General features: G+C 43.2%; 1 protein-coding gene across 14 annotated transcripts in view; it reads right to left on the bottom strand.

The window, feature by feature from the left end:
* Positions 1-16,149, bottom strand: part of CACNA1D (calcium voltage-gated channel subunit alpha1 D) — a 331,678-nt gene that overhangs the window by 33,256 nt on the left and 282,273 nt on the right. For all 14 annotated transcript variants that reach the window (XM_073644565.1, XM_073644577.1, XM_073644576.1 and 11 more), the window contains 6 exons: positions 13,897-13,988; positions 13,654-13,813; positions 12,459-12,586; positions 11,995-12,091; positions 8,347-8,449; positions 7,829-7,930 (listed from right to left, as the gene is read on the bottom strand). In XM_073644565.1, coding sequence (XP_073500666.1) covers positions 7,829-7,930; positions 8,347-8,449; positions 11,995-12,091; positions 12,459-12,586; positions 13,654-13,813; positions 13,897-13,988 — 682 coding nt within the window. The remainder of the gene's footprint in view (positions 1-7,828; positions 7,931-8,346; positions 8,450-11,994; positions 12,092-12,458; positions 12,587-13,653; positions 13,814-13,896; positions 13,989-16,149) is intronic.

Raw genomic sequence — 16,149 nt, 5'->3', positions numbered from 1 at the left:
AAAATATGAAAAGGACATGAAGCAAAGTCTAAAAATGTAGATCTTTCCATAAGGAACGGTCTAGACCATTTCAATGGTGTTTATGTGCCTTTGAAAACTGTAATTTTGGAGAAAATTCCTTTAAAAGTTAAAATGGGGTGTCCCCAGCTCAGCATCACGTTAGCAGGGAGCCTTAACGTGTTGCTCTAGTTATGGCTCCTTCATGTACTACATCTGCATGACCGGTATGCAGTTCTACATTTCCACCTCTAGTGGCCACTGTTGCGGAAACGTATAGTTGTCCACAGCTGATCCATGCGATCAGGTGATCGCCAGATTTGCTTCTCCTCTGCCCACCCCCCCAAAAAAAGGGGCTGATTAGGGAAACACTATTTTTATATCTCTTTTTAAAATTGAATACATAATGAATGTCATCGGTAGAAATGAAAATGTGGAATTCTTTTTTTACAAGCGTAGTTTATAATTAATTGTTCAGGTCATAATCAGGCTGAGCGAATGAATGGACTATGGCTACATACTTACCGCTTGCTAGCCCTACATGACAAGGGAAGCGTATGGTATCAGTTTTGGTAGACATATGACTCTATAGACCCCATACATGCAGGCACATCTACCAGAGATACTGTATTCTGAAGCATGCATCTGTGTATATATTAACAAATGGAGGGGAATACAGCTTGGCAAGAGGCAACACTAGTTCCATGCCACCACCCTAAAACAGAATTGCTTCAGAATATTCTGAGAGGATAGTTGAAAGGAAAAAAGAAAGGCTGCAGAAAAAGCTCAAGCACAGTAGTTACAATAACAAAGCAGTTCCGTTAGGCCATGCAAGCAGAAGGTCAACGACTAAGAAGACTACAGGTAGACAGAAACAACTGTTTTAAATGTGCAGTATCGATGGGTTTATTCTGCTCCTTATCTGCTTTCAGATCGATCTTCTCAGCCGTGGCAGATTGGCATTCTCTCGGTAGCAATCGTCACCACCATCTTTGGTGGAAAGTGGCTTCCCTACGTCTAAAGTGCCAATGCTAATACTGCTCCTTGGATCATGCTGAAGAGCAGAGTGGCTGGGCATGCTCCTCATTAAAAGAGACCGAGAGTGTCACCTTCGTAGCGCTCAGCCTCCATCATCACTGGGACTGGGGGGGTCCTCAAGCTGCTTCCGCACCTGAACATTCCTTTAAAGACGCTTCAAGACTACAAAAGTAGAATAAGCTAAAAATGACTAGTTCATAGGCATGCGGCTACTCGTATGGATGGTGAGAGAAATGGATTCTGCACCTTTAAAACACCAGACAGTTAAAAGGTAGTAAGTTCCCAGGAAAGTAGGCTGGTGACAGGGGAAACCTCGGTCAGCGATCACTAACCAACAATGGGGTCAGCAGAAAATTCAGTTGATAATTGGAGTCAATCACATCAGTGGCTGAAGCGCCTCGACTGAGAATCTGGATCTGCTCTGTGCCATGACGCCTCGCTGCGGCTGTGTAGGCACTTCCCATATAGGCACGGTATAGTGGAGTAAACCTCAGGGCACGTCCATGCATAATTTAACATGATATCTGTCTCATCCCGCATCTGTCTCAGAATAACTTTTTATTGTGATGCAAATGATGTTCTGCAACTCGTGACCATTATTTTTAGATGATAACAGTAAGTGGGTGAAAGGACCTCAAAGAGGAGGCCAAAACATGGAAAACAGGGGAATGGTCTACCACAGGTCTAGGTGTAGAAAAGGCTACAGGAACTGGGAAACAAGGCCAAGTGGAGTGGAATTGGAGAAAAACGGAAATGTCTTCATTGTTTGTTTTTGTGGTAAAAATGACGTGGTAACATTTATTCTCTGGGTCATTATGGTGATTTTTTTTCTTAGCTTAACTACCTAAAAAAAAGTATGGACTATGGCAACCGAAGCAAAAATGTAATTAGCAATATATATATATGTATTAGTAAGATATATATACATATATATCTTGCTAATACATATTAGCATCTTGAAATATATATTATATATATATATATTTATTATTATTTTATTTTCTAATGAGAGCTTGTTTTTTGCAATATGAGCTATACTTTTTTCATTACCATTTTGGCATCTATATGACTTTTTGATCTTTTATTATTTCATTTTTTGGGGGATGCACAGTAAAAAAAAAAAAAAACAGCATTTTTGCCACTTTTGTCTCTCTCTGAATGGAGACTGCAAGACTGAGCTAGGAAAGCTGAGCAGTCTGTGTGTTGGAGCTGCAGGGAACTGTGTGAAAGCTGCAGCCTGTTCACGGTGAACTGTGCACAGAGTTCAGCTCAGGCTGAAGGTGATATCGAGACATAGAAGGACAGTACCTCTTATTTGAGTAAAGTTTACTCCAGGAGAAAGGACTTTAATCTGTTCGGGTGAGCCCGCACTGACATATGTGTGCCTGCTGAATTAACTGTTTATTTACTGTTATACCTGTGTGCCCAGAATAGTTTTTTTGGGGTTTTTGAATTCCTTGGAGCTTTTTGAAAGCAATAAAACTGCATGTTTGGAGCAAACCGCTATGCCTGTGTGAACGCTACCTAATGCCTACCTGAGAGAGTTAATCCCTAAAGTGTATACCTCTGACGTAAAGATCGAATGCACTATACAGATCCCTATTCACATAACAGAAAAATAATCCACGATGTCCCTTCAAGAAACTCCAGTCATCTGATTGTGATTGACAGGTGCCGACTCACAATGGAGGGTCTATCTAAATTCACATCGTCCCCTGTCACTCAGCCCAGCTGTGGATCACTGTAAAGAAGACACACAAAGCACAGAACATATTCAGTCATTATCACAGCAATATCCAGTAATAACATCTGTAGTGAGAAAAACACAAGGCACATGTGGAAATGTCTGGAACAATTGCAGGGTTTGTGTAGGCAGCGCAGATTCACTGTAGATAACATCACATTGTTAGGACAATTAATGCGGACTTCATGTCTATCGCTGCATGGTGAAAGCTGCCAATATAATCTGATAGATCTGTTTGGTTCACATCATCGTACAGGAAACAGCGGGTCAGAAGGAGATGTGATCCTCATTTATAGCCGCGGGGATCTCCTCCGACAGTCTATAACGTCTGCTACCTAATAATCACTAATACAAGGTAACCGCAAGATTTATATCATGGAAGTGCACTTGACAGGTACAGAGAGGAGCTCAGAGCTAAGTGTGGGCTGTGCTGTAATATACACTGCACTATATACACCATAGTGCAATATATACTGTACTGAATGTACTATACTATATACTGTCGTGTACTACACAGCGAGTGAAATATATGTACTTAGAAAATTGGTGACATGTTCAATACTTATATCACCTGATGTTTATTGTAGTATACTATATACTGAAGGGCACTCTATACTATCAGATCCTAGTTGTCCTCAGTGCTGGCAATATGGGAACACAAAGGAAATCACATGGTGGACCGTACATAGAGAAAGATCCCAATGTCCCATCTGTAGTTCTTCTGTAATCCCCCCTCATACTGGCACACAAATCCATACATTCTGCTTTGGAGTCGAAGTGAAACAGGACAACGTTCTCTACCACTGTGGGCTCCTTCCTTATTCCTTCCCATGTTAATCACAAACCCTCAGTGACAAGCAGCTATTCACATGCAAAAAATCATCAGCTGCATGGCCAGAGGAGAGGTGGGCTGTCTATGGATGCATCTATGTCTGCTTGATATCCATCTACCTAAAAGAAGTATAAGGCGGAAATTAGTTGTGCAAAAGGAGGACTTATATTAGCCCATCTGGTGATGTTTTGATCCCATTACAGGACCTTTCTTAAGGCTTGAAAAAAGTTCTGTAATGGGCCAAAACATTGACACATGGACTGAGAAAAGTCCTCCTTTTACATAACTAATCGGAGTGCTGCCGCCTTTTTCTATTTTATCAGAGAGGACAATTTGGGTATATGTCCAAGAGGTTGTGCACCTATGATTCATTATTTTTGGAGCTGCTTGATTATATTGTGTTTTGTCTTTCTGTCTGTCTAATCATCCATCTATCCCATATTTATCTATCTATATAATCTGTCTATCTATATCATCTGTCTATATTGAAGTATCTATATCTATCTATCTAATAATCCATCTATCCCATATCTATATCATGTACAGTGGTGGCCAAAAGTATTGGCACCCCTGCAATTCTGTCAGATAATACTCCGTTTCTTCCTGAAAATGATTGCAATCACAAATTCTTTGGTATTATTCTCTTCATTTAATTTGTCTTCAATGAAAAAACACAAAAAGAATTGTCCTAAAGCCAAATTGGATATAATTCCACACCAAACCTAAAAAAGGGGGTGGACAAAAGTATTGGCACTGTTTGAAAAATCATGTGATGCTTCTCTAATTCGTGTAATTAACAGCACCTGTAACTTACCTGTGGCGCCTAACAGGTGTTGGCAATAACTAAATCACACTTGCAGGCAGTTAACATGGATTAAAGTTGACTCAACCTCTGTCCTGTGTCCTTGTGTGTACCACACTGAGCATGGAGAAAAGAAAGAAGACCAAAGAACTGTCTGAGGACTTGAGAAACCAAATTGTGAGGAAGCATGAGCAATCTCAAGGCTACAAGTCCATCTCCAAAGACCTGAATGTTCCTGTGTCTTCCGTGCGCAGTGTCATCAAGAAGTTTAAAGCCAATGGCACTGTGGCTAACCTCCCTAGATGTGAACGGAAAAGAAAAATTGACGAGAGATTTCAGCGCAAGATTGTGCAGATGGTGGATAAAGAACCTCGACTAACATCCAAACAAGTTCAAGCTGCCCTGCAGTCCGAGGGTGCAACAGTGTCAACCCGTACTATCCGTCGGCGTCTGAATGAAAAGGGACTGTATGGTAGGATACCCAGGAAGACCCCACTTCTTACCCCGAGACATAAAAAAGCCAGGCTGGAGTTTGCCAAAACTTACCTGAGAAAGCCTAAAACGTTTTGGAAGAATGTTCTCTGGTCAGATGAGACAAATGTAGAGCTTTTTGGGAAAAAGCATCAACATAGAGTGTACAGGAAAAAAAAAAGAGGCATTCAAAGAAAAGAACACGGTCCCTACAGTCAAACATGGCGGAGGTTCCCTGATGTTTTGGGGTTGCTTTGCAGCCTCTGGCACTGGACTGCTTGACCGTGTGCATGGCATTATGAAGTCTGAAGACTACCAACAAATTTTGCAGCATAATGTAGGGCCCAGTGTGAGAAAGCTGGGTCTCCCTCAGAGGTCATGGATCTTCCAGCAGGACAATGACCCAAAACACACGTCCAAAAGCACTATAAAATGGTTTGAGAGAAAGCACTGGAGACTTCTAAGGTGGCCAGCAATGAGTCCAGACCTGAATCCCATAGAACACCTGTGGAGAGATCTCAAAATGGCAGTTTGGAGAAGGCACCCTTCAAATATCAGGGACCTGGAGCAGTTTGGTCTACAATTCCAGCAGAGCATTGTAAGAAACTCATTGATGGTTAAAGGAAGCGGTTGTTCGCAGTTATTTTGGCTAAAGGTTGTGCAACCAAGTATTAGGCTGAGGGTGCCAATACTTTTGTCTGGCCCACTTTTGGAGTTTTCTGTGAAATGATCAATGATTTGATTTTTGCTTCATTCTCTTTTGTGTTTTTTCCTTGCAAGCAAATTAAATGAAGATAATAAGACCAAAGAATTTGTGATTGCAATCATTTTCAGGAAGAAACGGAGTATTAACTGACAGAATTGCAGGGGTGCCAATACTTTTAGCCATCACTGTATCTATATAATCTACCTATATCATCTATCTACAGGGTGTTCTATGGGATTCAGGTCTGGACTCATTGCTGGCCACCTTAGAAGTCTCCAGTGCTTTCTCTCAAACCATTTTATAGTGCTTTTGGAAGTGTGTTTTGGGTCATTGTCCTGCTGGAAGACCCATGACCTCTGAAGGAGACCCAGCTTTCTCACGCTGGGCCCTACATTATGCTGCAAAATTTGTTGGTAGTCTTCAGACTTCATAATGCCATGCACACGGTCAAGCAGTCCAGTGCCAGAGGCAGCAAAGCAACCCCAAAACATCAGGGAACCTCCGCCATGTTTGACTGTAGGGACCGTGTTCTTTTCTTTGAATGCCTCTTTTTTTTCCTGTACACTCTATGTTGATGCTTTTTCCCAAAAAGCTCTACTTTTGTCTCATCTGACCAGAGAACATTCTTCCAAAACGTTTTAGGCTTTCTCAGGTAAGTTTTGGCAAACTCCAGCCTGGCTTTTTTATGTCTCGGGGTAAGAAGTGGGGTCTTCCTGGGTATCCTACCATACAGTCCCTTTTCATTCAGACGCCGACGGATAGTACGGGTTGACACTGTTGTACCTTCGGACTGCAGGGCAGCTTGAACTTGTTTGGATGTTAGTCGAGGTTCTTTATCCACCATCTGCACAATCTTGCGTTAAAATCTCTCGTCAATTTTTCTTTTCCGTCCACATCTAGGGAGGTTAGCCACAGTGCCATGGGCTTTAAACGTCTTGATGACACTGCGCACGGAAGACACAGGAACATTCAGGTCTTTGGAGATGGACTGGTAGCCTTGAGATTGCTCATGCTTCCTCACAATTTGGTTTCTCAAGTCCTCAGACAGTTCTTTGGTCTTCTTTCTTTTCTCCATGCTCAATGTGGTACACACAAGGACACAGGACAGAGGTTGAGTCAACTTTAATCCATGTTAACTGGCTGCAAGTGTGATTTAGTTATTGCCAACACCTGTTAGGTGCCACAGGTAAGTTACAGGTGCTGTTAATTACACGAATTAGAGAAGCATCACATTATTTTTCCAACAGTACCAATACTTTTGTCCATCCCCTTTTTTAGGTTTGGTGTGGAATTATATCCAATTTGGCTTTAGGACAATTCTTTTTGTGTTTTTTCATTGAAGACAAATTAAATGAAGAGAATAATACCAAAGAATTTGTGATTGCAATCATTTTCAGGAAGAAACTGAGTATTATCTGACAGAATTGCAGGGGTGCCAATACTTTTGGCCACCACTGTATCTATTTAATCTACCTATATCAGCTATCTATCTATCTATCTATCTATCTCATCTACCTATTACATCTATCTATCTATATCTATATATCTATGTATCTACATCATCTATCTTTATCTATCTAATAATCCATCTATCCCATAGTTATCTATCTTTATCATCAATCTATTTAGATCATCTATCTCTCTCTCTATCTATCTATCTGGGTCCTCACACGGACCGAAATGTCTCAGCTACTATTTATCTCTAATCATCTATGTATTTTTGTTCCTAATATTAATGCACCTATCCATAATCAGAAAGTAAATCTATAATAGTTTTACATCCCATGCGGATAAAGCAGCTTCTTCTAAGAAGACCAAGGACAGATAACCCGCCGTGATGATCTGATGATGTGATAGTCCTGCACTTACAGTAACATGGAGAATCATTGGGGCTAATTACAGAGGAGTCCGGGATGCTAGGAGTGACAGTGATATTTCTCTGTGCACTACTCACCATAGGATTTCCTATGATGAATCCACTGACGACGGCCATTTATATTTCTTCATATATATTTGATTCATTTTACTGAACCCCTGACCCATCCTTGTGTATGATCTTGTGGAAGGTACAGATTGTTCGGTATCCCCTAACAGGCAATCACTACCCAACCGGGAAGAAGAGATGTCGTCTGGAGATTTGCATGTGTAGTGCGGTCCCGGTACCAGGTCAGGACACGTGTGTGTATGTATATAGAGGTAGTGTATGACGTGTGTGTGGATTTATTGGGTTACACTGACCGCCTGCAGGGGGCACTACTTGGTCCAGTAGCTTCATGCTCGTTTTCTTCCATATTTTCTTGATGACGGCTCTGAGTTCCTCATTGGCTTGCTCTAGATTACCTGCAGGATGGGAAGAGACACTTATGGGGGTTTCCAAAGAGATCTCGAAGGATCAGAGCTACCGACACCAGCCTCCCCCAACCGCCGACAAATGTGTGTTCAGTAGGTGAGAAGGAGACAAGCGGCGCCCAGGACTCCGACAGCCGGCGCCCAGGACTACGACAGCCGGCGACCAGGGCTCCGACAACCGGCGCCCAGGAGCCCAACAGCTGGCGCCCAGGACTCCGAGATATGCCGTGGTCACCAGCTCATACAAACCGTTGGCAACTAACTTAAAAAAAAAATTTTTAAGATCTTCTAAGGACCAGATGTATTTTTATGTCCTGATACATAAAGATGTAGAATTCAAAGAGGGTGTACTCAGTTTTTCGCATGATTGTAGATAGATATACACAATAGATAATGTATACACATACCTTCTGTTTTGATTTTTAGCGCAGTTCTAACTAAAGCAAACAGCGTGGCATTGAACATCACTGTCCCATCACTATTCAGTGGCATATTCATGGCGACCAGTCGCTGCGGAAGGACACAGGAAGAGGCTTTATGTCATATATACTGTATATATATATATATACAGTACAGACCAAAAGTTTGGACACACCTTCTCATTTAAAGATTTTTCTGTATTTTCATGACTATGAAAATTGTACATTCACACTGAAGGCATCAAAACTATGAATTAACACATGTGGAATTATATACTTAACAAAAAAGTGTGAAACAACTGAAAATATATCTTATATCCTAGGTTCTTTAAAGTAGCCACCTTTTGCTTTGATGACTGCTTTGCACACTCTTGGCATTCTCTTGATGAGCTTCAAAAGAAATGGTCTTCCAACAATCTTGAAGGAGTTCCCAGAGATGCTTAGCACTTGTTGGCCCTTTTGCCTTCACTCTGTAGTCCACCTCACCCCAAACCATCTCGATTGGGTTCAGGTCTGGTGACTGTGGAGGCCAGGTCATCTGGCGTAGCACCCCATCACTCTCCTCTTTGGTCAAATAGCCCTTACACAGCCTGGAGGTGTGTTTGGGGTCATTGTCCTGTTGAAAAATAAATGATGGTCCAACTAAACGCAAACCGGATGGAATAGCATGCCGCTGCAAGATGCTGTGGAAGCCATGCTGGTTCAGTATGCCTTCAATTTTGAATAAATCCCCAACAGTGTCACCAGCAAAGCACCATCACACCTCCTCCTCCATGCTTCACGGTGGGAACCAGGCATGTAGAGTCCATCCGTTCACCTTTTCTGCGTCGCACAAAGACACGGTGGTTGGAACCAAAGATCTCAAATTTGGACTCATCAGACCAAAGCACAGATTTCCACTGCTCTAATGTCCATTCCTTGTGTTCTTTAGCCCAAACTTGTCTCTTCTGCTTGTTGCCTGTCCTTAGCAGTGGTTTCCTAGCAGCTATTTTACCATGAAGGCCTGCTGCACAAAGTCTCCTCTTAACAGTTGTTGAAGAGATGTGTCTGCTGCTAGAACTCTGTGTGGCATTGACCTGGTCTCTAATCTGAGCTGCTGTTAACCTGCGATTTCTGAGGCTGGTGACTCGGATAAACTTATCCTCAGAAGCAGAGGTGACTCTTTGTCTTCCTTTCCTGGTGCGGTCTCCATGCGAGCCAGTTTCTTTGTAGTGCTTGATGGTTTTTGCAACAGTACTTGGGGACACATTCAAAGTTTGCCCAATTTTTCACACTGATTGACCTTCATTTCTTAAAGTAATGATGGCCACTCGTTTTTCTTTACTTAGCTGCTTTTTTCTTGCCATAATACAAATTCTAACAGTCTATTCAGTAGGACTATCAGTTGTGTATCCACCTGACTTCTGCACAATACAACTGATGATCCCAACCCCATTTAGAAGGCAAGAAATCCCACTTATTAAACCTGACAGGGCACACCTGTGAAGTGAAAACCATTTCCAGTGACTACCTCTTGAAGTTCATCAAGAGAATGCCAAGAGTGTGCAAAGCAGTCATCAAAGCAAAAGGTGGCTACTTTGAAGAACCTAGAATATAAGACATATTTTCAGTTGTTTCACACTTTTTTGTTAAGTATATAATTCCACATGTGTTAATTCATAGTTTTGATGCCTTCAGTGTGAATGTACAATTTTCCTAGACATGAAAATGCAGAAAAATCTTTAAATGAGAAGGTGTGTCCAAACTTTTGGTCTGTACTGTATATATATATATATATATATATATATATATACACACACTGCTCAAAAAAATAAAGGGAACACTCAAACAACACAATGTAACTCCAAGTCAATAACACTTCTGTGAAATCTACCCGTCCAGTTATGAAGCAACACTGATTGTGAATCAATTTCTCCTGCTGTTGTGCAAATGGAACGGACAACTGGTAGAAATGATCGGCAATTATCAGGATACCCCCTATAAAGGAGCGGTTCAGCAGGTGGTGACCACAGACCATTTCTCTGTTCTCATCCTTTTTGGCTGTTGTTTTGGTCACTTTTTCATTTTGCCATTGCTCTCACCCCTAGAGGTACAGTAGCATGAGGCGGTGTCTACAGTACAACCCACAGAAGTTGCTCAGGTAGTACAGTTCATCCAGGATGGCACATAAGTGCGAGCTGTGGCAAGAAGGGTAGCTGTGTCTGTCAGTACACTGTCCAGAGCATGGAGCAGATACCAGGAGATGTGGAGGAAGCCATAGGAGGGCAAGAACCCAGCGGCACCGTTACCTCCTCCTTTGTGCAAGGAGGAACAGGAGGAGCACTGCCAGAGCCCTGCAAAATGACCTCCAGCAGGCCACAAATGTGCAGGTGTCTGCATAATCGGTTAGAAACTGACTCCATGAAGGTGGTATAAGGGCCCGACGTCCACAGATGGGGGTTGTGCTCACAGCCCAACACCGTGCAGGACGCTTGGCATTAGCCACAGAACACCAGGATTGGCAAAGTCGCCACTGGCACCCTGTGCTCTTCACAGATGAAAGCAGGTTCACACTGAGCACATGTGACAGACGTGACAGAGTCTGGAGACGCCGTGGAGAGCGATCTGCTGCCTGCAACATCCTTCAGCATGACCGGTTTGGCAGTGGGTCAGTAATAGTGTGGGGTGGCATTTCTTTGGAGGGCTGCACAGCCCTCCATGTGCTCGCCAGAGGTAGCCTGACAGCCATTAGGTACCGAGATGAGATCCTCAGACCCCTTGTGAGACCATATGCTAGTGCGGTTGGCCCTGGGTTCCTCCTAATGCAGGACAATGCCAGACCTCATGTGGCTGGAGTGTGTCAGCAGTTCCTGCAAGATGAAGGCATTGAAGCTATGGACTGGCCCGCCCGTTCCCCAGACCTGAATCCGATTGAGCACATCTGGGACATCATGTCTCGCTCCATCCACCAACGTCACGTTGCACCACAGACTGTCCAGGAGTTGGCGGATGCTTTAGTCCAGGTCTGGGAGGAGATCCCACAGGAGACCATCCGCAACCTCATCAGGAGCATGCCCAGGCGTTGTAGGGAGGTCATACAGGCACGTGGAGGCCACACACAATACTGAGCCTCATTTTGACTTGTTTTAACGACATTACATCAAAGTTGGATCAGCCTGTAGTGTGTTTTTCCACTTTCATTTTGGGGGTGACTCCAAATCCAGGCCTCCATTGGTTAATAAATTTGATTTCCATTGATGATTTTTGTGTGATTTTGTTGTCAGCACATTCAACTTTGTACAGAACAAAGTATTCAATGAGAATATTTCATTCATTCAGATCTAGGATGTGTTATTTGAGTGTTCCCTTTATTTTTTGAGCAATGTGTATACACACACACAAAAAAAGAGGTAATATCTCAAGAAAGGCTGAAAATTTTTATAATTAGTAAATTGTAAAAATTGCCTGTATTTACAAGGACTATTCAACAATATCCATTTATGAAGATGGAAATAATATTTTTAATGATGACATACCCTATCAGGTGCTGATCCATATCTCTAGTGACAGATGGGCTACTATGACTACCAAGAGATAAAACCCAATAACCTGGAGAGATGACCATTTTATTACTATATGAACTGAATATTATCTTACCTTACAGGCGACTCTGTGTGGGCACAATTTCCCGAAACCGAGCGGAGGCTGAATGCGGCGGAGCAGGGTAACCACGTCCAGATGCTTGATTCTTCCCCTACATTATAAATTATAATTATTATATATCTGTGCACTATAAGGTTCAGACTCCTCATATAGTCACTTCCAGGAACTAATCCATCTAGTAGCCCGTGCCAGCCTTTCACCTGACATCCATAAACCCCCTAACACTCCAGTTGACCCCCTGTGTAAAGGGTGCAGTCCCTGTCCCGACACTTTACTAAGGGCTTCTGGATGTCATAAGGAAAGCGATTGCTGCTCAGGACGCCCCGTGTGAACCACAATGAGCTCCTCAGTGAATTTGGTACATATGAAATGTGTATCCGGACGCAGCATCTATGGGGTTAATACTCACACAACTTTACTACACACATAAGGGACACAAAAAAATGAAAGCTACTGACTTGGCCTCCGGATCATATTCAGACCATATTCTTTTAAATTCATCCAGGTGATGAGGACCCAGTATGGACCAATCACGGGTCAGGTAGTCAAAGTTGTCCATGATGACGGCCACAAACAGGTTGATGATCTAGAAGTATTGAAACAAGTCGGTGGTGACATGGTGTATTATTTAGGTGAGGTATTAGTTAAAGGGGACTCGTCTGTCGGCCCGCTATGGGGGACTCGTCTGTCGGACCGCTACGGGGGACTCGTCTGTCGGACCGCTACGGGGGACTCGTCTGTCGGACCGCTACGGGGGACTCGTCTGTCGGACCGCTACGGGGGACTCGTCTGTCGGACCGCTACGGGGGGGCTCGTCTGTCGGACCGCTACGGGGGGGCTCGTCTGTCGGACCGCTACGGGGGGGCTCGTCTGTCGGACCGATACGGGGGGGCTCGTCTGTCGGACCGATACGGGGGGGCTCGTCTGTCGGACCGCTACAGGGGGCTCGTCTGTCGGACCGCTACAGGGGGCTCGTCTGTCGGACCGCTACAGGGAGCTCAGCATCTCCGACTGATCCCTATCACTTACAAGAAATGATCAGGTAGAAGGCAGAAAGGCATCCAGCAACCGCAATGGAAAAGGAAACAGTATAAAACATTATTTATTAGTTACTATTAAAATATCAAAAGGGAAAAATTAAAACTAAACACACTAGGCCTATGCGTTTCAAGTACTTGGGCTCAAAATGTGTAGACCTTGGGTGTTTGATGTTAATTTTTCCCTTTTAATACTTACTAATAAATAATGATTTTTTCGTCCTTTTCCATTGTGGTTGCTGGATGCCTTTCTCCTACACTTTGCACTGATAAGGGGCAACACCCCGAAACACCGTGTCTGCAAATTGAGATTCTGGTTTGGCTTTTATCCCAAGGTTCGTTAAAGGGTCAATATTGACTTCTAGAGTTCAAGTCCTCTTCCTCTCTGAAGAGACAATTTGCATATTTATTTTGCCAGAGGAGCATTGCATGGCCTATAAGTCTCCTTACACTGGCATGTCAGGCCTGAGTTGTCACTCTCCACAAGGAGAAAGGTTACCCCTTAGATTCCTGCCTTGTACCTGATCATTTCCACCCGGGAGCCGGACCCGTAGTCTCTGTCTGAACACTGCACCCTTGATGTGATGCGATACTTTTCTTTGCTTTTGTTACTTACCAGGAATGCACACAGCATATAAAAAGTGATGAAGTAGACAATAGCAAAATTGCTGCCGCATGTGTTCTCCTCTCCGGGGTTGCTATCTGAATCTGGATCGCAGCGCTTTCCAGGTAGGCACGCCAGCATGATATCCTGCCAGGCCTCTCCGGTGGCACACCTTAAGGAGATACAAGGAAGAGTGGTCGATTAAGCCGCGATCTATCAAGATTCATTCCCATCTGTACAAATAACAGCAGGTACCTGAATAACAGAAGTACCGCTTGTGGAAATGTCTGAAAGTTGTTGTTCCTGTTAATTTGGGTGTTATCCCTCATGGCGACTTTACCAAAAACCTGCATAAAAAGTAAATAAATAAGTATATTTAAAAAATGGTGGGTTTTATAAGAACAGATAAAAACGTGATCATCTGCAGGGGTCAGTTCATATCTCCCCCCCCCCAACCTCACCCCCCCCGATATACCGGAAGCGGGACCTTTATTTCATTGATATCGGTAATCCTATTTGCAAATGTTTGGAAAAAATAAAAAACATTAGTACCCAAAGGGGTATCAGATATTTTTGCCCATGGGAATACTTTTCTCACGCTCCCCGGGGCCAGCGCTGAGTCTCTGCCACAGCGTCCGGTGTCTACAGTGCTGATTGACAGCGCTGCAGCCAATCAGTGAGCTCAGCAGCTCTTTCAGAGAAGACGGCACAAGCTATGAGCTCAGTAATTGGCTGCAATGCTGTCAATGTGACACCAGCACTGTAGACAATAACATTTGGTGGGAGCAGTGATGGAGGCTCAGCGTCGGACCCGGTGTGGGTGAGTAAAGCACAGTTAGTTTTTTCTTTTTTAAAAAACTGCAGTTTCGGAAAAAGGTTTTCTGCAAGTGGAAAACCTCTTTAATGTCTTGGTATTGGACTCCAGGATGATCGGATAGCAGGTTTCTTCCAGAAACAACGCCACTTCTGTCCACAGGTTGCATCTAGTATTGCAGCTCAGCGTCTTTAAAAGGGAGTATGTCAGCACAAAATGACTGTTCAAACTAAGCACAGCGCTCGGTGCACACTTAGCGTGGCCAAACAGTTTGGTGCACCTTTCCTCCTATTTGTTTTGCATCCATCTCCATCCTCCTCTTCCTTGATTGACAGCTCTGGCTTTCCAGGAGCCTGAGTAGGGCAGAAGATAGAGGGAAAACAAGTTAGTAGGAAGGTTTACTCAGCCACGTCAAGGGTGCACCAAGCTCCTGTGCTTGGTTTGAACAGTCATTTTGAGCTGACTCCCTTTAAATGGAACGAGGATGAAATGCAATACCACACACATCCTGTGGACAGAGGTGGCACTTTTTTTGCTTTTCCCTTTTAATCCTGTCCAATCTCTTTAAGGAAATCTTAACTCTACAAATAAAAAAAATCATTGAAAATATATGGAATCAATAAAATTGTTGAAAAATCGTCATCCTGGAGTTACACCTGGTCGTGCGTCATTCAGGCTCTGAAAAAGATCAGCACATCCCCAGGGTGGGAAGCTGCGTGAAACGCGGAGTGCCACATGTAATAATTACCGCCCAAAAGCCAACACAACTCAATTAAGCAGTGATCTCAATTAAGTAGAAAGCAGTAATTGGGGGTATGTCGGTCTCCTGCTTAATGCAGGAGGAATGAGACACCCAGACATATGGAACGGGTCATTTTGGGTAATCAGGCAGCAATCGTAAGACTGGTGATTAATTCAATGAGTGTGAAATTGTAGAACATTAGACACATTGCAACTACTGGTAGATTTGTGTTATATCTACGTGGCAGCATTCTCCAGTCATCTTCTATAGTCATGGCACCCTTGAAATTGTTCCAGAAAATGAAGTATTTCTCCCAGAAAATTATAGCAATTACACGTTTTGTTATACACATGTTTATTTCCTTTGTGTGTATTGGAACAACACAAAAAAAACAGAGAAAAAAATGGCAAATGGGACAGAATTTCACACTAAACCCCAAAAATTGGAAGGACAAAATTGTGGGCACCTTTCCAAAATTGTGGGAAAACAACTTTGTTTGCAGCATGTGATGCTTGTTCACACTCACTTATGGCAAGTAACAGGTGTGGACAAAATGAAAATTACACCTGAAACCAGATAAAAAGGGAAGAAGTTTACTCAATCTTTGCATCGTGTGTCTGTGTGTGCAACACTAAGCATGGAGAACAGGAAGAGGAGGAGAGAACTGTCTGAGGACTTGAGAACCAAAATTGTTGAAAAATATCAACAATCTCAAGGTTACAAGTCCATCTCCAGAGATCTGGATGTTCCTTTTTCCACGATGCACAACATAATCAAGAAGTTTACAAGCCATGGCCCTGTAGTTAATCTCCCTGGACATGGATGGCAGAGAAAAAATGATGAAAGGTTGCAATGCAGGATAGTCCGGATGGTGGATAAGCAACTCCAATCAAGTTCCAAAGAAATTCAAGTTGTCCTGCAGGCTCAGGGTTCATCAGTGTCGACATTTGAA

This window comes from Phyllobates terribilis, unplaced genomic scaffold (assembly GCF_046119375.1).
Source record: "Phyllobates terribilis strain yellow unplaced genomic scaffold, ASM4611937v1 Scaffold_8__6_contigs__length_399053987, whole genome shotgun sequence".
NCBI classification, from domain to species: Eukaryota; Metazoa; Chordata; class Amphibia; order Anura; family Dendrobatidae; genus Phyllobates; species Phyllobates terribilis.
The sequence above is the reverse complement of the archived record's forward strand: the minus strand, read 5'-3'. Positions and strand labels throughout refer to the sequence as shown.